The following is a 25,158-nucleotide window of genomic DNA, read 5'->3' as shown; positions in this document are numbered from 1 at the left end:
CAAAGCTACGTGGAATTGGAGAGTTGTAAGTGATCTTAGCTGACGTTTTCCCAATCACCTACCCAGTGCAGGAGTTTCTTCCCACCAAAGGGCAGGATGCCTAAAATGTAATTAGAAGTCACTTTCTGTTGGCAATAATTTGATACCATATTTGGTATCACTATTTAGTAGCTCAGAGCGGCACAGTATAAATTTCTGTGGGAAATCGAAACAGGATCCCAAGTAAGGACCAGACTGGTGGTGACAGTGCTGTGGAAGGAGGACATCTGGGGTCAGTCTCAAGCTGCCATTAATATTCCACTGGGAAACCTTAAAAACTAGTGCTTTCTCAATGAGTTAAATATGTGCGGGTGTGTATATATATATATAGACATACCTACGTATGTGTGTGTATATCTGTATATACAGAGCATGCCACAAAATGTATTCACATTTTAAGCAAGGAAAAAATTATATAAAAATTGTAATTCTGACTACATACTAATACAAAAGTTGAATACATGTCATGTTTAAGCACTTTTTGTAATTGTGGAAGTCAAATATGATTTGGGTGTTACAGTTTTTATAGTTTTTTTCTTAAAATGTGGGTACATTTTTTTGGCATGCTGTGTGTGTGTATAAATATAGTAGAACCTCCATACTTGCCCACCTCCCTACATTGACCACCTCCTTAAGGTGATCTAATTTGCATAGACTGGACACGCCCCACATGTACGTATCAGTACAGTAGCCTAGTTCCTTACATTGACTGCCTCTGTATGTTGATCAGTTTGTTATAGTCCCTTGGGTGGTCAACTTAGAGGTTCCACTGTATGTGTATGTACAGGGTGTCCATAAAGCTCGTGTGCAATTTAAAATAGTGTGCAATTTTAAATTGGACTCTGTGTGTGTGTATATGTGTGTGTGTTTATTAAAGCCTTACATGGCCTTTAATTTGTTCTAAAAAATTGATTGGAAGCACTATCTTAAAATTATTATTTGTTTTTATACTTATTGAACATCAGGTAGAGAAGGAATATTTGTCAGTTTCCCAAATGTACAAAAACCTCAGCTTACCCGAATTTTGCCAAAAAATATCAAACCCCTCTATAAGCACAAGTTTTCTACATTATACTTTTCTCAAAGATTTGTGGAATACTGCGGCACCTGTGGCTCAAGGAGTAGGGCGCCGGCCCCATATACCAGAGGGTGGTGGGTTCAAACCCAGCACAGCCAAAAACTGCAAAAAAAAGATTTGTGAAATACAAGGAAGAATATTATGGATCAATATAAAAATTCATGGTCATGGATGCGATTATACATTAAAGTCAGTCTGCTAAATCTTTTCTATTTATGATCAAATGAAAGAAGATCTTTCTAATGATCATCTCAAGGAACAGTAAGATTTGGAATTACCTAAGAACCTTTAAATTAGATCCAGTGTGATGCAAGTAAAGTAGAATGAAGCGTTTTAGAAATGTTTCAATGAGGACTTTTAAAAAAAGTTTTCTATGGGGTTCAGTTAACCAGAAAATTAACCAGAACGTTCTCATTTCCAGAGAAATTCAATTAATTGAGGTTTGTCTGTACTTTATTGTCATCTTAATTCCCACTCGGAAATTAATTCCATTTTCTGACGTATTTCTTGGAAAGTGTCTTTAGCATAGTTATCACCTGGAATGAGGTGATGGCAGGGTAGGGTGGCTTTCCGTTTTGGATTTTAGTTATTACTATGCATATAGGTATATATGGAAAGAGAGAGAAAGTGCCCTTGAACATGCTAGTGCTAGCAGAGGTGTTTAAAGAAACAGTAGTTCTCACTATGATTTGGCTTTCATCTTCCTTTTCCAAGTATACTTTTACACTTTCAAACTTACCATTTAGAACTAAGAAGCATTTTTCAAGAAATGCAGCAACGATTTCTATCCTATTTATTAAAGTAGTGCACGGTAGGAAATGCACTGTGGTAAAAAATGATTTACACGTGAAATGATAATGTTTTGCTAAAGATAACTAGGAAGGGAGAAGAAAAAAGTCCTCAAATAGGAAGAGGCCAGATGGTCTTTTTTTTTTCCTTAATACAGTCACTAAGCAGGAAATTTCACTTGATTAGGAAGAAACTGGTCTGGATTTTCATTCAGCAGTTTTGAGGAACTTTTTTTTAATGGATACATACACACACACACACACACACACACACATACATACAACACACAAATCATTTTCATTCAGCCAAATGATCATTTGTGCTATTGTAAGCAAGATTCTGCTGATGAGAATGTGCAGTCTTAATGGTAAAGTAGAAAATGGGTTCTCAAGTCTCAGTTCTGAAAGAACTTGGAATTTGCCCACTACCCTGAAGACCTTAGATCATTACCATATCCATCATATTGTTGCAGGGTCTGGTGTTTTGTTTTGTTTTCTTTGGATAGCCCCGAATGGAAGAAAGGCTGTGTACCACAGTGGCTAACTAGGGTTTTGTGAGATACAGGGTAGACTCAAGGGGAGAAAATAGAGGTTTTGGAGTTCAACACCCCAGGGGGCTAATGTGCATAAAGCGACTGCTCCAAAGGACCCGAGTTTAATCCTTGGAGCTGCCAGTCAAGATCAGGATGGAGAAGCACCCATGCAAAGAATTGCTTCTGGATGCTGATAGGCAGGGAGGCGGGGGTGGGGGGGGTGGGGGGGGGTGGGGAGAGGGATCAGAGGAGTGCCCGGACCGGTGTTTTGGCAGTTGATGTTGGGGGCAGGGTAGCTGGCAGTGGCTTGGGCACAACAAAGCTCCCTTTGGCAAAGTCATCTGCATCTCTGCCATCGTCTGGCACCCTTTGCCCAGCGCCCCAGGGGTGAGCGATTTCCTAGTCTGTATTCTAAGGAAGAAAATGACTAAAGTTGTGAAACTAAGTATTTGCATCCATTTAAAAGAGAGAGAGTCACTTGGAGGAATTTGTATTGGAAAGAAAAGATTTAGACAACTGGTGTAATGGTTTGAAACTGTGCCCTGAATCAAGTGCCCCTGTTGCCTTAAATAAGGACAAGCTGAAGGAGCTGTGTAATGAGACAGAACCAACCAATCTTTACCATAAATAGCACAAATCAGGCATTTAAAGTTGTTTTTCAAAAATGCACTGTTTTCTGACATAATTGTGTTGCTTTCTCCGATTAGCATTCATATTTATTATCAAAATAAATGTAATTCCACTTTAATATAGCCTATCCACCTTGAAAACTCACTGTTCTTAAAACCAGACTTTTTCCCATTAATGAATTTTTAAGCACTAGATTGCAATGTAATGAGTTCTGTCAATTTTGCTTTGCCTTATATTTCAAAAGCTACCTTCTTACCTAACTTCATTCAATGAAAGGATAAGATGTATAGGTTGAAACATTCAATGAAAGGATAAGATGTATAGGTTGAAACATTCAATGAAAGGATAAGATGTATAGGTTGATACTTAGGACACATCTCAATGAAAGGGTAAATTGTTTAAAATGACATTTTTTCCCATTTAAATCTTAAACAAGCAAACAAATAAGACACAGAGCAAAATAACCAAAATCGCTTAAGCCAGCTCCCTAAGCTCACGCCTTTTGATATTAATTCCGAATTAATGTCTTATATTCATGTCGTACAAATTACATTTATCACTTAGCTCAAAGATGCAATCTGGAACATATTTTGATAATAGGAGAACTATCTCTCAGTTTAGCCTGCCTCGAGAGTTTGTTTTAAAAGTCATTAGGAGCCTTGTAGCTTTTAAGGGATTTGTTCTCATATAAATTACAATTTCATATATATATATATGTATGTATTTGGCAGATTTATTGAGTCTCCAAATAAACAGCTTAAATCTTAGATTTTAGGCCAAAACGTCTTTGGATTGCGGATAACTCAGCCTCAGTAGACTACTTTATAAGCTCCCTCCGTACCCATCCCACCCTGCCCCCCACCCAAACAGTATTTGCTTCACTGTGAAAGAGTGGGGACTCAGCTCTCAGACTCCCCACACACTTCCCTTGGCCTCTACTGCAGCAGCAGTAGCAACTCTGTTCTCCCACATCAGTTTCCTCTGCAGCCATTTTCTAGCCCTTCCTCAAAGAGATAGGCTCTAAAAATCATGATGCAGCTGCTATTACAGTTTTATCTAGCCAGTGAATTTATTTATTTTGAGATAACTTCTCATTATGTCACTGTCACTAAGACACCAACTGGAGCCAGAAGGCAATGGGGTCTTCCTGTCCTAACTCATCTTTGGTGTATATCAGTCACGAAGCCCTGTCAAACGTGTTCATTTCCCCCAGTATTATTCCCATACTTCGTTTTCCTTCGGAAATTTCCTCTCCTTGTGATGCCAGAGGTGAGTAAATAAAAACAAAAGCAACAGCTCTTCCAATGTCTGTATTCATTTCCATCCTACACATCCGTGGTTGTTTTCAATTCTAGATTAACATCCTAGGATCAGACACTTGGACATTCAAGTAATTCCAAGTACCACGTGCTGTGGTTTGAATGTGTTTCCCCAAATGCATGTGTCGGAAACTTCATCCCAGTGCAGCAGTGTTGGAAGGTGGTTAATGGGAAGTGTTGAGGTCATGAGGGCAGAGCCCTCATGAATAGATTAATGCTGCTATCAAAGGGGCTGGGGGGAGTGGGTTCTCCTTCGCCTTCTCTTTCATAAGAACATTCGCCTGCACTACCCTCAAAGCAGAGAGACTGGATCCTGATCTGCTGATGCCTTAATCTTAGAATTCCCATTCTCTAGAAGTATGAGAAATAAACTCATTTTTTCCTTTAAAAGACAAGGTCTGTCATAGCTCACTGTACCCTCAAACTCCTGAGCTCAAATAATTCTCCTCTCAACCTCCCAAGTAGTCAGGACTACAGACACACACCACCATGCCTGGCTAATTTTTATTCCTTTTTGGTAAAGATGGGGCCTCGCTCTTTTGCCCAGGCTGGTCTTAAACTCCTGGCTTCAAGCATTCCTTCCACCTCAGCACCGCAAGTGCTAGGGTTATAGCCAAGAGCCACCATGCCTGGCCTCAATTTCTGCTCTTTATAAATTTACCCAGTCTCATGTGTTGTGGTATAGCAGCCCAAAATGGACTAAGACATCATAGTTCCTGCTTTCTTGGCCCACCAAGTGTTCATAGCTTCTCTCTCTCAAATTTTATTGCTAAAATAAAGAGGTCACTGCTTTCTAATAATTCATTACATTGCCTTTCCATGTAAGAAACAGTAAACGTTGGATTTCTATGCCCTTAAATCTATCCTTGAGGAAATCTGAAACTAGACATTTAACATCTTGATAAATTAAATCGCAGCTCTCTGTCCAAATACTGGAATGTTTTATACTGAAATGAAAATGTTCTTTGCTCATTTATTGGGAGGAAAAAACCCAAATTTCAAAAAAGCCTTCACAGATATAAGCATAAATATCCCCTTAGTAAAAAACATACTTGAACCTACCCCCTCTATCTTGTATCATACCATTATTTTTATTCTTTCATTTTATGTATGAGTATTTGACATTTTTGTGTTTTATTTCCTTCATTAAAATGTAAGCCCTCTGAGGGCAAGCCTTTACTCTCATATTTACTATAACATTCCTGGTCCCAGAGCACCTCTTGGCCCACAGCAAGACCTCAAAAATGTCTATAGCATGAATGAATAGTGAAAGAAATAACTTTCAGGTTTTACTCCAAAAGAAGTAGCACTAAAATTAAAAAAAGAAAAGAAAGCCAAATTGATTTACATTGTGTGATTTCTAATGTCACGAAAGTATCAAAACTAGCTTATTCTTCCAAACTCTTAAAATTAATTTAGGTTGAGAATGAAGAGTTACCATTGCAGACCAGACCCAGGCTGATTTGGGCCTATGAAGGAAATTGTAAAAGGCTCTCATCAGGGCGGCGCCTGTGGCTCAGGGAGTGGGGCGCCGGCCCCATGTGCCGAGGGTGGCGGGTTCAAGCCCAGCCCCGGCCGGACTGCAACCAAGAAATAGCCGGGCGTTGTGGCGGGCGCCTGTGGTCCCAGCTGCTCGGGAGGCTGAGGCAGGAGAATCGCTTAAGCCCAGGAGATGGAGGTTGCTGTGAGCTGTGTGAAGCCACAGCACTCTACCGAGGGCGGTACAGTGAGACTCTGTCTCTACAAAAAAAAAAAAAAAAAAGGCTCTCATCAATTTTGGGCAAAATCTATGGGTGAGTCCTACCTATTTTCTGCCAGTTTTCCCAGTACAACAGCTAAATGTCAGAGGGTGGTGGGATAAGGAGCTTGGAGCTGGTGGTGAAGAATATCTCACTTTCTTATGGGACCTCTGGTATTCTGTGACTCGGGCCATTTGGTGCCAAATGAAATTCTGCTTCTACCGTAACCACTAGAAAGTCCAGTGGTGATCGGATTTCTAGTGACCACTGTTGGCCAGATCTCTAGGAAGAGACGGGAGTTGTGTCTGCTGAGAAATAATTTTTCATGTATCTCTCATGATTCTGTACCTCTTAATGAGCTGAGGTGCTAATAGCCTTTGTTCTAGACTATTTTCCAGAATGTTTGTATAGCAAAGGGCCTTGGAAGATAAGAGATGGCATCTCCCAGCCCCTTAGAAGGCAGGTTGGTTTGTTGTCCATTATATTGAAGATAATGGCTCCCTTTAGAGCAAAGGTTGATCAGGCTTGCTTGCCATCCATAATAAAAGATTCAAATTTTCTAAGCTTGGGTTTGCTTAGCTGTGATGCAAACCCTGTATGTGTAACATGTACCTGAGACCGTGCACCAAGTAAAGCTGTCCTTTCTCTCCGATTCAGGAGTCTCATGTCTTTTGCCAGCATCATAGAACTGGCAGGTTAACTGATGAGCTTGCAAATAGGAAAAATCTGAGATTCGTCACTGTTCTTGATACTCTCACATCTCGTATCACGTTCCTTATTTACTGCAAAAGCAAAAATTCTAACAAAGGATATATATATAGGGTAGGGAGGCCTTCAATGGGGAGCAGAGAAGTGAAGCCTCAAGATCATGGTGGGAGGTCCAGTGGTAATGAGCAGAGATGTGTCAAAGTGTAGGAAATAGAGACAATTTTTTTTTTTTTTTTTTTCGTAGAGACAGAGGCTCACTTTATGGCCCTCGATAGAGTGCTGTGGCATCACACAGCTCACAGCAACCTCCAATTCCTGGGCTTAAGCGATTCTCCTGCCTCAGCCTCCCGAGTAGCTGAGACTACAGGCGCCTGCCACAACACCCGGCTATTTTTTGGTTGCAGTTTGGCCGGGGCCGGGTTTGAACCCTCCACCCTCGGTATATGGGGCCGGTGCCTTACCGACTGAGCCACAGGTGCTGCCCAATAGAGACAATTTTCAAGCAATCATTAATGTTAAGAACAGGTATGCTAGTTCATTTAGTATTCACTTAGTATTCTTCACTTAAGATACTTCATGAACCTATGGTTTTGGATACTCAGTCCACTTGAAGATTTTTTTTTCATCTTAGATATTTCATAGAATAAATAATGGACTATGCTTTGGTAAAAAAAAAACAAAAAAAACTTCATGAACATTATTGATTTTTAAGGATTTTTGTCTTGCTTCCAAAAAGGGTTTGAAGAGTTTTCAGTGAAAAAAAAAATACAGGTAATGAATTTATTCAAAGAAGAGTAAGAGGTGACTCAGGACAAGCAGGGAAGAAGGACCCATCTCCCCTCCTCCAGTATAAGAGCAACAATTTTGTCAGGCACTTTTAAAACTTCACCTTACTTAATCCTTAAAGGACCATTTGAGATTGCTCTCATTGTGCACATTCTACAGGCTGGGGACTGTGGAGAAGGTAGATATGAAGAGCACGTGTGAGTGTGACACGCGTGGAGTATCTGGCTCCTATCAGCTGTGTCAAGGAAATGGCAGAACTGGAGTTTGAACTCGATTTATCTGCTTTCAAGGCACTACACTTTTCTTTATACAACATCGCATCAGCACAGTCCAAAACCAGACCAAGGCCACTTGTACCAGTCACTGAGCTCAGAGTCTAGGCTTAAGTTTTCGGACAGCGTACCAAAGAGAAAGCTGGGTGCCAAGTGTTAGCAAAAGGGAAAGCACATCCGTTCATGACTTATCTGACAGTAGAAAGGACTAGTTGGGAAAGGGAAGAAAGGAGAAGAGTGGCAACATTGAGAAGAGAAAAAGGCTAACATTTTTGATGCAATGCAAGATAGGATCTATTATTTGCTTTTCTGAACCCCTTTAGCTTAGTGACTGCAATTTTAATAATTCTTAGTATACGATAAGTCAAACTAATGACATCTTACTAAGAGCACCATCACACTAGCAGCTTTCGTAGAATTTGCATCAGAAAAGTATAAGATAATAATATTACAGTGACTTGGCAAAAGCAGTATACTGTATTAATGTTAGCAACTTAATTACTGTGACTGTTTCCACACACAGTACCCATTGCGTAGTTTCCCTAGGAGTGCTTGAAAACTATTTATAGGTTTTATTACAGTGCAAGAGTACTCTGTGAATGGAGAGAGATTTTTTCTTGTTAAAAAAATTAATTTTCTCGGGAGTATATACTAAGTTAGCTCAGTTATTTGGTAAAATCAATATCTTATTTTATAATAGGTAGGGTAAAACAGATCTAGAAATTTTTAAGGAATAGATCCTGAGTTGAAAGGGGAGTGACTTAATGTGATTTGAAAGCAGTATGATTTTATGGTACTTTATTGTGTGTGTGTGTGTGTGTGTGTGTGTGTGTGCGCGCGCTTAATGATAACCTAATTTTCCTGGCCAAGACTTAAAGATCTGTGCTGCCTGGGAAAACTACATCCATGAGCATTTAAATGTGTTAAGAATATTTTTGCTTGAATTTTTCCCAAGGAGCCTCTCGCCTTTGTTCTACACAGATGAACAGTCCCAATGCTCTTCTTAATATCCTGTTTTCATTTGTCAGCGCTGTTGTCCTTTTCATTGCCATGTTCCCATCATTCCCCTTCTTTCATGTGGTGCTTTACAATAACAATTCAGAACAAAAGAATCACTCCTCTTTCTGTTGCCTTTTTTTCTCAAAAAGAAAAAAAAAAAAAGACTTCATGCCTTAACTGTAAGGCTTCAGTGATCAGGGGAAATATTTAAAGCATGTTCCTCGTAATAGTTAACCAGGAGTGGTGAATAAGGGTTAGTTTTCTTTATTTCTTAAGATCACAAAGTAGCTTCAGTGAATTGTGAGCATGAGGCTTTTGTGTGTGTCTAACTTTGAAGTTCAGGGGAAAAGTGATTTTCTTTGAGAAAAGGAGCTATCATATTTGAGAGAATTCACCAATCTGCACATACAATAGGACTCAATTTCTCTGTGACATCGTCATTACCTTTCTGAGTCACAAGACCAGAGTATTTGTTACTGTCTTTGAACTTAAGCTTTCCAATGTTCAGAGAACAATTGATAAATGTCACATTGGCTCTCATCAGCAATTATTTATTGATGTATTTTGCTCCTGGTGAGTAATAATTGGGAAGGGGAGAGTGTGTACTTTCTCTGCCTTCTAGAGGAGTATTGTATAAATGAAGCAAGAAAAAGTTTCTCCAAGTGGCAACTATTTCTCCATGTTGAAATCTGCTTACTGCAAAAATCCCACTTGACTGGTCTATCTTTTTTTTTTTTTGTAGAGACAGAGTCTCACTGTACCGCCCTCGGGTAGAGTGCCGTGGCATCACACGGCTCACAGCAACCTCTAACTCTTGGGCTTACGTGATTCTCCTGCCTCAGCCTCCCGAGCAGCTGGGACTACAGGCGCCCGCCACAACGCCCGGCTATTTTTTTGTTGCCGTTTGGCCGGGGCTGGGCCTGAACCCGCCACCCTCGGCATATGGGGCCGGCGCCCTACTTACTGAGCCACAGGCACTGCCCATGACTGGTCTATCTTGACAAGAATAGATCTCTCATGCCATTTTGCTCATTTCCAGGTAACCCTTTATAGGTAGAAATAGGCTGCTGCTATTGTTTTTATTAAGTAAATAAAAAAATTCTACAGGTTTCTGTTTTTGCACAGTGGAAAGAGTGGTATAGCTGAGGGCTTTGTGAAGAGTGAATTCTATAAAGTCTCAAGTAATTTTGAAAAGGTACCTTTGCAGATTGTGTGTGTCTATATACACATACATATTATATATGGCTACAAAAATTAATTTCTTTATAGATACGGAATTTTATGTAGTTATAGGAATAGTTCTATGAATATATATGGAAATGCCTACTGAACTATAAATACACTTGGGAAAGCGTTCAGGGAAGGCAGCATTAAGTACTTTTAATTTGTGAGTGGTTTTGCAGGGATTTTAGTAACTTCCATTTCTGCCACCACCATACTGTTTGTCCACTCCCCAGAAGGGTCAATATACTTCTGCTAGAAGACTAGGAATGACCAGCTATCACTTTGTTCCTTTTTTTTCCAGCCTGCTATCACTATATTTCAGAACCAAATTTTTGCATGACACCTGGTACGGCAAAGACCTGGAAAACATTAGTCATTTTCAATATAATGTAAAATAGGTTCTGTTCGCCTTTAAAACTGAATGCTTTATTATTTAAACTGTAAAAGACATGAAATGTCCCAGACCCTCTGATAGTGGGAAATTTCATATGGAGGTTGTCAGATTATGCTCTTTAAAAGATTATGAAATGTTTTGTTGTTTATCACTTTGTTTTGCAGGATAGAGTAAATATTTGTTTCTTGATGTTTCAACTTGAGATGTTTAGGCTGATTTTCCACACCGTGCCAAAGTATGCACAGGGTAGTCCTTTTTTGTATAAATTTTGACAATTTTGATATTGTTTTAACAAAAACAATGTTTCAAAATTGCACGATGAAAAAAGTTCTTTAGGATTCTGTTTGATATATGCACGTCTGTTCCACAGACAATGGGAACTTAAGGAAGTCATCTGTGAAATTAAGTAATCCCTTTATTTATTGTTAAAAGACAAATGAAGTTATAATTTGGAGAGACATAAGCCAAAAAAAAAAAAAATCTGTGTTTGTATTTTTGTGTCCTAACATGCGAAGCACACTTCGGTTTACTGTGAGGTGTTGCAATGGCATGAAGGTAGGCGTTTCGACGTGCAGACGAGGGAGCACGGGAAAGCAGTTCTTGCTTCCGCTTTATCACAAATACTCCTTAAACACCTTTGATGGAGTCCAAATGTCTGGAGTATAAATTGAATTGTAAGGGACTTTTGAAAAAGCACTTTCCTGATGATTTACTTCAGTTGCAATTTCTTGTCTTACATAGTGATAAGCAACATCCTTCTAAGAAATGCAATGCAAGTCATTTTTTTTTGCTTTGGGGAAGACTACTTCCCCTTCTTCCTTTAGTCAATCAAATTTTAAAAGATGACTTCCATTCTCAATTCACCCTTTCTTTGCCATTGCAGACACTGAAATTTGGGACACCCATCACATATTTGCTATTATCGATATCGTTTTTGAAATATTAGATGCATGTAGACACATGCATATATATGCATAATTTATGCACATGTGTATGTATGTAAAAGCTGTATTTGTGTATACGTATGTATGTATTTCATACATACATTTTCAGTTGTTTATGGGCATGATACACTACAATTTAGATCCTTATTTGTGGAAGAAAAAAATAACTGTTTTATTGTGTCTGTACAGGAGAGGGTTCTTCCTGATGTAACTTAAGAAAAACCTTCTTTCAGACATTATATTTGATTCAGGAAATAAAGACACAAAATAATGTGTATGTTATTTTTAAAAATGAACAAACCAGCATCCATAGCGTAATGTGCTAACGTGCTCAGTCAGAGCCAAATGCAAGGGGAGCTAGTGCCAGGTCCCTACCCCAGGAGCTGGGCAGGACGGCTCCTGTTGGCAGCATGGAAAGCTGGCACCCAGCCTTCGGCTACAGGACACTGTCCCAGTCGGCTGAGCCGCTGCTGGCTCCTGGAAGCAATCAAAGTACAGATCCTGGTGCCAAGTCGTCATTTTTTTGGCCCAGGCATTGGGTGTTGACCTGACCTGAGCTACCTTTTCATTTGGTTTCAGCTGAACTTTGAGCAGGCCAGGGGCTAGGGAAGTCACGGCGGGGGCTGTGGAAAAGGCAGCTGATTCTTCAACTCGGGCAACCCTGGCGAAGTGGATGAGGTGGAGCTGGCCTTCCTGGAATTGTTGGGCCTATTTTCCTGTTGTGTTTCACTGTCGACGCTCTCACAGACACACAGAACCGCTCCGGCACTGCCTGCCACCCACCATCTGCTCTCCGTGGCCTATCTGTCATTTCGTGGGTCCCCATCCTCTGCCTACGGCGATGTTTCTTCAAAAAGAACTAGTGTGCAGCCCGTTGGTGGGTATTCAAGGTGATCTGTTTGTCAGAATCTAGAAAGGTGTTCAGAGAACTCTTAAAGGTTAATGTACTAGTTCCTGTTTTTAACCTGTTTATCAGTCTTTTGATGGAATGAATTGCATTTCCAAGGCTGTTGAGGGATTTTCTTTACTATTAAGGCAGAGCGGGAGAGGGTGGTGGTTCCTCAAGAATTGGGATCACTCTTTTCCATTGCCATTTGTCTTGATGCTTGTCTGCTTGTATAAATGATCTTAGAGGAAGGAGTGTTTAAGCATTCTGTTAAGTAAATTCGGAAGACTAGGTTTCAATTAAAATAACCAGACGGTGTGACCCAGCTTCCATTTCCCCTTAATTTTGATCATTAAAGCCTTCATATCCCCACAGACATCTGCCATGCTTCGAAGTGATTCTTTTCAGAAATGTTCATTCATTATTAATCAGGTTGCATGGTCAGGCAAGTATGTGATTATTTTAAAGAATGTCCTAGAGATCCAATTACTAAAAATGAGCATGTTCTGGGCAGATGTGGAGGTACAGAAAAGGCTTGCTTAACAGTTTAATTTGATTTGCATGAATCCCACCAGGTGGGTGTTTGGTGAAATTAAAAGTCTTCCCTAGTTCTCATTTCAGGTATCAGGTAAAATATTTTAATTTCAGCACTCTTTAGAATAAAAAAGCAATGCCAGGTTTTTCAAAGTATCTATTATATTTATTAAAAACTTGAGGCTAGCATCTCTGTGCTCATCTGCCTGTCACTTTTTTATTCCAATAAGTTCCTCTTGTACCCTACAATTTGGTTAGTGGAAATTCTTAGTTCTATTACTGATGAAGCGAATATGAGTGTGCTAACAGAGGCCAACCGAAGGGATAGTTCAGAGTACACTTGTTACCTATAGAATGTTACTGGATCACCTGTGATGGCCTCCTCTTACTCAATGTGTTATTTAAACTGTTGCTTTAAGGACCGGTTTGCACTGGTCCTGCTCTCTGCCATGAGTTGGGGTGAGACACAGCCTATAGTATGGTATCACTTTCCAGCCTTTCAGAATGCCATTGAATTCCATCATATTTTCTTCTCTTTTTCTATCACTTCATGGCCCTATTTTATTATGCCTTTACGGACTCAGCTGCTTCTCAAATCAGCCAGGGGACTAATCTGTAAGGTCACATTTGGGTAGTATGTTTATCGGGTGTGTTTTATAATTCAAAGTTAGATACTAACCTGCGTGATTGAATATGCAGATGCCAAGTGCTTGTATTATGTTATTCACAATACTCTGTGCTGCATTCATCTTGGATGTAGCAGCTATTTTTTTTTACTGAGTTTGTGTTGGATTATCTTCTAAGTTGAGAAATTATGCTTACATGAGATGAGAGCAAGTTCTTTCTGAGTTCAGTCCCTGTTTCAGCCTCTGCCTCACAAACTCAGGTTGATTTCCTGAGTGTTTCTCAACTGAGTAGTTTGGGGTCCTCTGAAAGTCTATATTTCTACTGATCCAAGATAGAATTCTCATACTGCAGTCTTTAAAAAGTATTCCATCTATACTTCTTTAATAGGGACCTCATAACGAAAGTCCAAATGACAGTAAGTCAACTAACTAAATCTTAATTATCCGGGTGAACACAGGATGGGAGGTGTGGGCAGTCAAGTAAATTGACTTGAGTGTGTTTCTGAAATTTAGGACTCTCAAAGAATTCAGTTTATTCATACCATGTTCCATTTTGTTTGTTGTTTACAACACTTTTAGGAGCTTCCTTTTCTGGAAGCATTTTTATGTGGCTTAGTATAACATTGTGCAGTTTCCACAGTGTGTTTGTCATTTCAGTTATGTTTTGGTAAATTTAACAATAAGCTTAATTTCTATAGTGCAGAGGATATTTGGAAAAGAACCAAAGGAAGTGCCTTGGGAATCATCCGGGCAGTGGCTGCGAGCCACCTGGTATTAACAATTGATCACAGGCCACCCAGTGTTGGTATCCAAGTTTATTCCTCGGTCTAGTGACTCACTAATTTCCTTGATATTGAAGGCTTTCCGAGCTGTACAAAGCGAAGGGTTGAAAGTAAAATTATTGATGGATATAATGCATGCTGTTTTTCATATATTCCAAATTAGAAAAATGATGGTTTTTATGGAGATATAACACAGAATACATGTAGGAAAGCAATGAGAGGTGGGTTTATCCCATGATTACAATGTCAATGCCTCTTTTGGGGGATAAAAAATCATGGATGATGTGCTGATAATGGAATCTCCTTATTCTAATGGGTGATTAAATTCATAGAAGGTATTTGGTCTGGAGACTCCTAATTCCTGGTCAGTTCTTGAATATACAGGTTAAACTTCCATATCCTTGGCATTCTGAACCAGAAAGCCTACCCATAGAATTTGGCCATGGATGAAATCTGGCAATGTATGCTATCTTCACAGGGGTCCTAGGTGTTCCTTCAAGTTACAGGTTATCTTGATTGTGTCATAGTGGAGGAGGTCAGGAGAGACTAAAAGAATAAACTTGTGAAATTCTGAAGTGAGCTACCCAGCAGGATGGTGGTGTGAGTGTTATTATAGTATAGGCTGGGGTTAAATGTTTTATCTCCATTGACTTGCCAGAGAAATATTTTTGCCTCTTACTTCAAAGGAAGGAGCATAAAAGATGAATCCAGAAGACACGAACCTCTTTAACTTCCATGCCTTTGGTCTGTAATAATAATCTATAAGAGCACCTGTCCCGCATTCCCCCATCTCCCTTCTCAAACTAAAATTCTATAGCTGAGAAGGTCTCACTGTGCTTTCTCTTCCACTGGGAATTTTCTCCTTCAATTCATTTCCTCTCCTATCCTATACCTTGGACAAAAGAAAGCCCTCCTTTCTAGGAGAAAATTCTCTTCCTGGGATGAGTGTTGCCTTAGGATGAAGATACCGAGAGCCTAGAGGGAGGAAGGGGCCCAGGCTTCTGAATCAGTCAGATCACCTTAGCATCGCCCAAGTGCCCAGGTTCGATTGTTCTTCAGCCGTCACTGCGAGCTCTCCATCCCTTTGTTAACTTTCCTTAACCCCCCCAAAGGCATAAGCCTCTTATATCCATCTTTTGTCTTGGAGACTTGTGAGGGAGTAGTCATTTGGCTTTGGCCACACATTCATGAGAGGTCTCAAGTTTAGACTGTGAGTGTTATCTCCATATGAAATTTGCATTTGCATGTCTGCTTGGGTATGTGCACATGCGTGGTCGTATCAGCTCCAAAGTGAATTCAACCATATTGAAAGAATAAGATCTATCATATAACTTTAAACCTGGGTCCCCATTACCAACGATTCCATTGTGAACTGAGAAATAACATTTTAAAGTAAATGTTTTAGTTATTTTGTGAATAGGATAATTATATTGGTTTGTGTTCAGTTACAAGGCTTACTTTGCTAAATGTAAACAGTAAGACTTCGCACTATTTACAGCCATCATTTTAGACAATTCCTCTTTGTTTCGTATGAAGTCATCAAATCCAACAGTGGCCAGGGCTCCTGGGGCTCTGAGAGTTTCCATTCTCATCTTAAAAATCCAGAAAACAGAAACAAAACAAACAAAAAACACTCACATAGGAAAAATGGTTTGTGCTAAGAAGAAAAGCAAAAAGCAAAAGCAATTGCTAAGCTCAGCAAATGGTTCCACATACTGGGTCTCTGGTATAGGAGAGTGGTTGGGAGGGAGTAAAATTGAAGGCATAGATTGGGAGAAACTGGGACAAGGATCTGTAAAGGAAACAAGGTGTCAAGGCTCCTACTTTGGGCAACAGAGAGCTGCCTAGTGATTTTTGCCTTTGAGAGGAGTTACAGAAAAAAATGTGGTGGTGCCAGAAGCACGTTACAAAGATTCAGTGGAAGGAGGAAAGACTGGAGGTGAGCATCAGGAGGGTTCGGGGTAATGGTGTAGGAATGCAACAAAGAGGATCTGGATCAACACAGAGGCAGTGGAAATAGAGGGAAGAAAACCAACACAAAGAGCTACTAAGGATTGATACGCATATGTCTTGGCTAATTTAGATTTGGAGGATAGGGGGCGTATTAGTTCCCTATTGATGCTATAACAGGTTACCACAAACCTGATGGCCTTAAACAGCACAAATTTATTATCTTCCAGTTGTAAAGGTCACATGTCTGACATGGGTCTCAGTGGGCTACAAGCAAGCTATCCGCAGAGCAGCATGACTTCCTAGAAACAAAGGGAGGATCCTTTTATTTGCCTTTTCCAGCTTCTAGAGCAGCGATTCTCAACCTGTGGGTCACGACCCACAGGAACTGTATTAAAGGGCCACAACATTAGGAAGGTTGAGAACCACTGTTCTAGAGGCTGATGCATTCCTTAGCTTGTGGTCCTTTCCTCCATCTTCACATATTTCTCACATGTCATCACTCTGACCCTGACTCTTCCTCCCACTTCCACATTTAAGGAGGCTTGTGATTCCGTTGGGTCTAACCTCAATGCTCCAGGCTAATCTCCCCTTTCAAGATTAGCTGCTTATCAACCTCAATTATATCCGCAACATTCATTCCTCTTTGCCTTATAACAAGATATTCACAGGTTCTGAGGAGTATGACGTGGACACTTTTGGGGTCATTATTCTGCCTCCCCCAAAGAGGGAAGAGTAGAAACTCTGAAAAGCATCAAGAGGATGGAAATACCAGGAACCCTGTAGAGAAGATAAATCCCCTGAGATGTGCATTCTGAACCGGAGGCACTTACAGTACATGAAGTAAAGACCTATCAATGTTGAACTGAAATTCCAGAAAGAGATGGCATCTTGAGAAGCAAACCTAGGAGTCATTCTCAAAGAGGCAGTACATGAAACAGAGGAACAGACTTAGGATGGCTTTCAAAGGAAGGATGGATCATTAGAAAATCCTTAGGCTTTGACTAGCAAGAGGAAGAAGTTAGCAGTGGTTAGAGAGAGGAAAATTAGAAAAGTACAGTTTCAGTGATTCACAGAGCTGTGATTTGAATAGCTGGTTTGTTTCTACCGTATCTTATGTTGAAATTTGATCCCAGTGTCCTGGGTCCTAATTGCAACAATTTATATTTTATAATATAAATCATAAAATAATGTTAAATTGCTGGGTCATAGAAGTGGATCCTTCATGAATAGCTGGGTGCAGGTCTCATGGCAGTGAGTACTTACAGTATTAGATCATGCTCGCAGGAGATGGGATTGGTTCTCATGGAATGGATTAGTTCCCCAGCCACGGGCTGTTACACAGTGAGGTTCCTCCTCCCGCGTGCTCTTTTTTCTTACTTGCAGGTTTCCCCTTTGACCTTCTCCACGTTTTGACTTAGCATGTGCTTTTCACCAGAAGCTGGCTCCTGAGCTAGATAAAGTTCTTTACTTTTGCAAATTACTCAGCCTCAAGTATTCTGCTGTAGCAACACAAAACGGACTAAGACACACAGAACAAGAGAGGGAAGAAAGGGGAGGTATGAAAACGTTTACATTGCTACTTTCCATCAAAGCATCCATTTATTAATTTTCCATTTTAAAGAAGTGCTTTTGTCCTAAGTCTTGAATCTGTAAGAAGAGGTATCTTGCATCTAGCGTGGCCCAGGATACAGGCCTTGCCTGCAGTCTGTCACTGAATACTCTATTGCTCAGGAGACGGGTTACAGTGAGCTAGAGGCATTGTAGAGAACATCTGTGGAAACTCCCCCATGGACAGACAGACAGCTATTAAGTACCAGAGCTGTGAAATGTCCTAGATTATCTGGTTTCCTCTCCAACGCTCGCCTTTAGCTCCCTGTTCCATGCACTATTCTGTATGTGTGAACCACGGACAGGCAAGGAGTGAGCTGTGAATTGTTACCATTCCCCAGTTTGTTGCAAGGGGATCCCATGATTACCCACATCCTCTTCTGAATAAGGACCAGTTAGTCCATTCACAAAAATGTTGAGCTATAGAATTTCCTGACAACAATATGCACACGTGTGATTTCCTTCTATTGAAATGAAAGCTAAGAAGCCTTTTTTTTTTTTTCTTTTTGAGGAGTGGAAATTAAATTCTGAGGGTTAAGAAGAGACAAAAGAAAGATAAGCTTTTGAACAAAATCCCCACTCACCTGCCACTATCAGCTTGAGGAACCCCTGTTCATCTTTTAAAACCCACTTAACACTTTCCCTCCTTCAGGAGGCCTCTCGGTGTCTCCTTTCCCCAGGGTAGAGCTCACTACTCCCTGCCTGTCCTTGGCTTGCATCTTTTGTTGTGTTGCATTACAGTTTGTTCATATTTTCTTTCTCCTAATGAATTGAGACCACTGAGGCAGGGGGCAGGTGTTACCAGGACTTATCCCAGGACCAAGCACATAGAAGGACTTAAATATCTGATGAAAGAATGAATGGCATTTTAATTTCTCCAAAAAGTTATTAAATATTTTTAATGTTTATTTTCTCCAGAAAATAAACCATACTAGTTTTTCAGAGAGGGGAATGACACGTGTATAAGTAAGATATTATTAATTAATTTAACAAAAATGATCTCTAATCCTTGGCAACATCTGGATAAAAGTGAAAAATATGGGCTCTACTGTGGACACCAAACCCAGACTTCTCCTTTTGGGCCGTGTATAGGCAAAAGATTTAGAAAATTGGCTGAGCCTCACCTACCACATGCAGGTATTTTGTCATCACTTAATAAGTATTAACCATTTGGAGTGTAGGTACTTGCAGGCACTGTGGCGGTAAGAGAAAAAGATCCAGTTCTGAGCAGCTCCTATTAAATCATGCTTATATGAATTGCCCCTAAGCACTCGACTCACATTATTTCCATTGATGTCAGATTGAAATCCCCTTGCCTACCATTTCCTGTTAGCACTCGAAACTTGTACACGCTTGTCAAAAGTCTTGCTTCACTATCCTTGCCGTTGTTGCCCACGCAGCATTTTATTCCTACCTCTCTGAAGAGTGATTTTCATTTTATATTCTGGTTAGCTGTATGTATCTCTGTCTTTTGATACATGGGTCAGCAAAATGAGATCTGTAGGCCAATTCCAACTTGTTAGCTGTTTCTGTAAATACAGTTGTGTTGGAACTTGGCCACACTCATTCCTTTTTGTACTGTGTGTGATTGCTTTTGCAATGGTGGAGTTGGGTAGGTGCGGCAGAGACCCTCTGGCTCACAAAGCCAAGAATGTTTATTAGCTTGCCCTTTATAGAAAAAGTTTCCTGACCCCTATTCTAATATATTGAGAGATCTTTAAAGGCAAGAGCTATGTTTTATTCTTGTTTGGTTTCAGCCCAAACATCAGTACATTTAATGGAATGAATGAATGTTTGAGTCCTATGTGCTGGGCATTGTTCTAGGCCAGTAGTTCTCAGACTTCCTAATGCCGCGGCCCTTTACTACAGTTCCTGTGGGTCGCAACCCACAGGTTGAGAACCGCTGTCCTAGGCACTGGTGGTACATCCCTGAAAGAGCAAACCAAAATCTCTGCTTTCACAGAGCTTATATTCTAGTTTTGGGGACAGTGGGGAGGGGTGAAGAAGCAATAAGCAAAGTAATAGAATATGTTAGTGATGATCATGAGGGGGAAAAATCAACTGGGAAGGGGAAAGCAGGATTGCCTCCATGGGCGGGTGATCGTGGTGGTAGTAGGGGAATTGGTTTTAGGCAGGTTTACAGAGAAGGCCACAGTGGAGCAGAGAGTCTTGTGACTTTTAGCCAGGGATGGGATGTGGTTGGTGTGTCTGAGAAATCACAAGGAGGCCCTGTGCCCAGAGCAGAGAGAGCAGTAGGTAGCGTGGGAGGAAATGAGCTCACCGAGTCTGTGTTGTTTGGGGCTGGTTTTATTCTGGTGAATTTCTGAGTGAGATGGGAAGCCCCTGAAGGTCAGAACAGAAGAGAGGCGTGTTCTGTCATGTTTTAACAGGCTCACTGCATTGTGAATGGAGGGTAGACTGCACAGGCAAGGGTAAGAATGAGCAGAAGCCCAGAGACCATTTAGATAACCCAGGTAAGAGATGAGGCTGGGTTGGCCCATGATCACAGAGATAGGATGATGAGGATGTAACTTCGGCTTCCTGAGCCTGCTCGTGCTTGGGCTCAGTTACTACCTCTTGGATGTATGGACATAAGGTCAGCATTTCCACTGGAGTCCCCACTAGAATTATCTCTAATTTCATTAAAAAAAAAAAAAATCTGACACAACCACTCGGAGTCTTAGGACCTGCATTCAAATATAACCATCATATCTCTTCAGACATAATTTGATGCTCATCCTTCTGTTGAGATCCATCGGTAGGCGTTCTTGTTTTACTCGAGAAGAAAGCAGACCACAAGGGTTACATTTTCCCTTTACTTTATATCAGGCGTTCTCAAACTTTTTAAACAAGGGGCCAATTCACTGTCCCTCAGACTGTTGGAGGGCCGGACTGTAGTTTAAAGAAAAAAAACTATGAACAAATTCCTATGCACACTACGCACATCTTATTTTGAAGTAAAAACAAAACGGGAACAAATATAATTCACACCGCTTCATGTGGCCCGCGGGCCACAGTTTGAGAACACCTGCTTTATATGCTTCTGATGGGAAGAGAGAAGAAATTTGGCTTAGAGACAATTCTAAAATTTTCCCGTGATTAACCAGAATGATGATTAATTGGGAAAACATTTCGTTTTTTCCTGAGCCATTTACATATAGGCTGACTTGACTAAACCAAGTGGGAATGATAACTTTCTTACAAGAGCACCCCTAGGGTTTCCAATGCAGGTTATGAAAAGATGAATAAGCTTTACTATTTCATAGCTGCTCCTTTTTTCTTTCTTATGTGGTAAATAGTAGAGATTGGTTGAAGATTTTTTTTTTTTTAATGATACCAGGCTTTTATGAAGCCAGTAGCTCTTTAATTTTTAAAAGGCTCAGGACATACTTTAAAACTTTTAATGATCAGTTACCATTCAGTTAGGTAGCAAGATAAGCATTAGTTTCACCAAAGTACCACATCATCTTTCCGAGGGAGGCTGTTTCAGAAAAGGTCAGAGTATTCTAGAGATCATGAATTTTGTAAATAAGTGGAGGTTTGAATACAAATGAGGACAGATTATCAGAATCACTAAACATGGCTTTGGATGTGAAACCTTCCCTTGAATGTGGCTGAGAACTCCCTCCCCCCAGGGTGATTTGGACTCTCTGCCACTGGGTGAACAGCACTATTCTCCCACAGGCTGCAGTGGGCTGCATCTAATACTCGTGTCGCTGTTCTCCAGACCTCTGCTAATGGTCTTGAAAGGGAGAAGGTTCAAAGAGGCTTGGTTCCCAGGCCTGCTAATGAGCATGAGGCTGCTTCACCCTTAATGAACTGCGTTTTGTGTGGGATTCTTTTCCCTACCCTCTTTGAAGGGAAGGCAGACGAGAGTTCACAAAAGCAACAAGGTCATTATCGTAGTGGTGGGGGGGGGGGGGGGCGCAGGTAGCTGGGCCACCCAAAGGTGGCCTGAAGGGGAGCAACAGAGCTGGCTGAGGTTGTGCCCAGGCTAACATGCTCTGAGTGTGAGGCTGGACCTCCTGCCAGTCTGGCCTGTTGCTTGCAACATTAACAAGCCCCCACTGTGAGTTTCTAGGCCAGGAGGGTCCCTCAGCAGTCCTTGCAAGCCTCCTTAAATTGCTTTCTAATCCTTATCATTGTCATAAAGTAATTTATCAAATGAATATGATAACCACTCAAATCCGTGTTCTAATTAACTAGATCATTGTTCTAAATATTAGTAATTGGTACTCAAGCTCACTGCAGCCACCAAAAGACCCCCAGATATTTTTCACTGCTTCTCCCTGTCTACCCATGTCACAGGACCACATTAAATGACAGAATTATTCAGAAGAGTAATGGACATATGCCAAAAAATATTGCCCCTATTCCAAGCATCTTTGTGAAACTCAGTGCCTTTTCTCAGGAATATATTTCAGAAGATGCCAACTTCTGAAATATATAGATGGGATCATTTCTGCTGAAATCCATGCATTTGATTTCACACACATCTTGCCCATTTCTATGGTAACTATCTTTCTGCAGCTCTGAAGTCTGCATTGGTCTTGCAGAGTAAAAGTCCCTAAAATATATATATTTGTGTATATATATGTAAATATGTATATATATGTACCTAAGTTCGTAAATTCAAGCTTATAAAACAATCTGTAGCTCATTAATGAATATTTCTACATTTTAATTTTTCACGCAAGGTGAAACCTAGCTGTGACGCAATACGATTATTGTGATTAGATACAATTTATGGAAATTACAGCTTCAGTTACTTTCCAGATTGGCTTGAGGCCTTTTAGAGAACAAGATTACAAAAAGAAATTGTAACTTTCAGTGACTGCAACTTTGAGAAAATTTAGCTGATTTGCTGGCTCTGGGTGTTATTTTTTTTTTCCTTCTCACTTCCCCAGTCCATAGAAAGAGAATTATTTGGAATGTACACACACTTACCCTTTCATGACCTGTGTTTGGAATGATTCTAAGATTCATTCAAAGCTGATGGCCCCCCATAGCTGACCCCCCCGTGCCTAATCCAATCTTACATTCTGTTTCCAGATAGCTGATCAGCTTCCTTGGATTTTGCTGATGACACAGGAGAGCTTTGCCTGAAGATGGAAACACTGGAGTCGGAGCTGACCTGCCCTATTTGTCTGGAGCTCTTTGAGGATCCTCTCCTGCTGCCCTGTGCACACAGCCTCTGCTTCAACTGTGCCCACCGCATCCTAGTGTCACACTGTGCCACCAACGAGTCTGTGGAGTCCATCACCGCCTTCCAGTGCCCCACCTGCCGGCATGTCATCACGCTCAGCCAGCGAGGTCTAGACGGGCTCAAGCGCAACGTCACCCTGCAGAACATCATTGACAGGTTCCAGAAAGCGTCAGTGAGCGGACCCAACTCCCCCAGTGAGACCCGCCGGGAGCGGGCCTTCGACACCAACACCATGACCTCTGCCGAAAAGGTCCTCTGCCAGTTTTGTGACCAGGATCCTGCCCAGGATGCTGTGAAGACCTGTGTCACTTGTGAAGTGTCCTACTGCGATGAGTGCCTAAAAGCCACTCACCCGAACAAGAAGCCCTTTACAGGCCATCGTCTGATTGAGCCAATTCCTGACTCACATATCCGAGGGCTGATGTGCTTGGAGCATGAGGATGAGAAGGTGAATATGTACTGCGTGACAGATGACCAGTTAATCTGTGCCTTGTGTAAACTGGTTGGGCGGCACCGAGATCATCAGGTGGCAGCTTTGAGCGAGCGCTATGACAAATTGAAGGTTAGTCCCATCTGCCTTAAGCCAACCCCTCTCTGCCAGTAAATGTCATGGAAATAAAAAGTGTATTCACTGCTCGCTACACGGCAGGTGAAGGTTTTCTCTTCACCTTTGATATCTGATTAGTTTGAGCATGTTTTTGGCAGCCTGTAAATGTTACACAATAAGGGTATCTTGTAAGGGTTGACTGCTGCTTGTAATTTTAGCGTTGTCAAGGTGAGGGTGAATTCTAAAAATCTGGATCACTTTCAATCCTTGCAGTTTTTCTGGATCATTTTCAATCCTTGCAGTTCTTCCAAAGAGAGTACTGCCTCGAAGTCGGGAAGAGAATGACAGATAAAAGATAAAATTGGGCTTTGGGCATTTTGAGGGCGTTTATTTTCCTCACTCATCTGGGAAAACTAGTCCACTCTCATTGCACCTGTATCTAGTTACTGCACTAACAAAGGACTAGAAAGAGGAATGTCTGTAGCAAACGTGGGATTTTAGAGCACACGTGACCTTTTATTCCTTGTGTAAATGATATCCAGCTTATTGGTGAGCGACAGAGCTCTGACCATCTCAGGTTTCCCGAATTCCTTTCGCCTAGGCTCTTTATTCAGTAAGGTTACAGGCAAAACTGTTTGAACCTTACTTTTTACATGAAATTATTAACCTAACTCCAGCTTGGGGGATAATAATTAATATGACTATATGTCAAATAAAAAAAATCACTCTCTAAATATGAATAGAAAGCACCAGGGAAGAAATAAAAAGCCAAGTCTCCAGATGTCTGTTCAACTGCAGGCGATGGTGGGTCTAATTACTGAAAGCTCAGCTGAGAGCGTTTGAGTGAGATACTGTGTTCACTAGCTAATTTTAGATCACAAGACGCCAATTAAAAGGAAAGGAAGTATAAATTGAAAGGTCTAAGTAAATATATATATTGAAGTCCTTCCTCTCAGGAAAACTCATAACCGTGTAGTAGAGCAAACAAAATGAATCACATGATGAAAAGAATATTATCACTCCGAATGTCGTCATCTTTAACAAATGGTTCCTATCACCTCTTCTTAGCTCTACTGGGTGGTTGTGTTTACTGGGACCACATGGTTTATTTTGCGACGGTGGGATTAAACAGCCCACATCTGGGATTTGGCTTTGCTATTTCTTGACATGTTGAGGGAAGTTGACATGCTGAAGTGAATCTCTGCCTCTGAGTGTCACTTGGGCAGCAAAAGCATCACCTGGACAGCATGTCTCACTTTAAGTGCACAAAGAGTAACTGGTGCAAATCTATCTTTAAACCATGTAGAGGACTTGTAGAGCACAAGGCTTCAGGTGACACAGACAAGGGAAGACAGACGCTGACTGGCTTTCTAGTACAGTATATGGTGGCAGCAGAGAAAAATAATCTCCAAAGTTGGTAATAGCAAAGGTGATGTGTGCTGAATTGTGCTTCTAAAGCCAATTCTGCAGAAGTTGATATGGCGATTAATTTTTAGAAACCGAAATGATCTTTTTTTCACACCTTTTGTTGTTGTTGCAGGGTACAGGACAGTGTCCAAGGAG

The 25,158-nt window shown here is 40.8% G+C and overlaps 1 protein-coding gene across 5 annotated transcripts in view; it reads left to right on the top strand.

Moving 5' to 3' along the window:
- The window catches only part of MID1 (midline 1), a 367,686-nt gene that overhangs the window by 221,530 nt on the left and 120,998 nt on the right, over positions 1–25,158 (top strand). For 3 of the 5 annotated variants that reach the window (XM_053580019.1, XM_053580016.1, XM_053580021.1), the window contains exon 2: positions 22,895–23,610. In XM_053580019.1, the coding sequence (XP_053435994.1) occupies positions 22,951–23,610 (660 nt within the window). In that variant the 5' untranslated portion in view covers positions 22,895–22,950. Of the gene's footprint in view, positions 1–12,081; positions 12,331–22,894; positions 23,611–25,158 lie in introns of those variants that run through there. The other 2 variants (XM_053580018.1, XM_053580020.1) reach the window with 2 other exon arrangements.

The sequence above is a fragment of the Nycticebus coucang genome, chromosome X (genome assembly GCF_027406575.1).
Source record: "Nycticebus coucang isolate mNycCou1 chromosome X, mNycCou1.pri, whole genome shotgun sequence".
NCBI classification, from domain to species: Eukaryota; Metazoa; Chordata; class Mammalia; order Primates; family Lorisidae; genus Nycticebus; species Nycticebus coucang.
The sequence above is the reverse complement of the archived record's forward strand: the minus strand, read 5'-3'. Positions and strand labels throughout refer to the sequence as shown.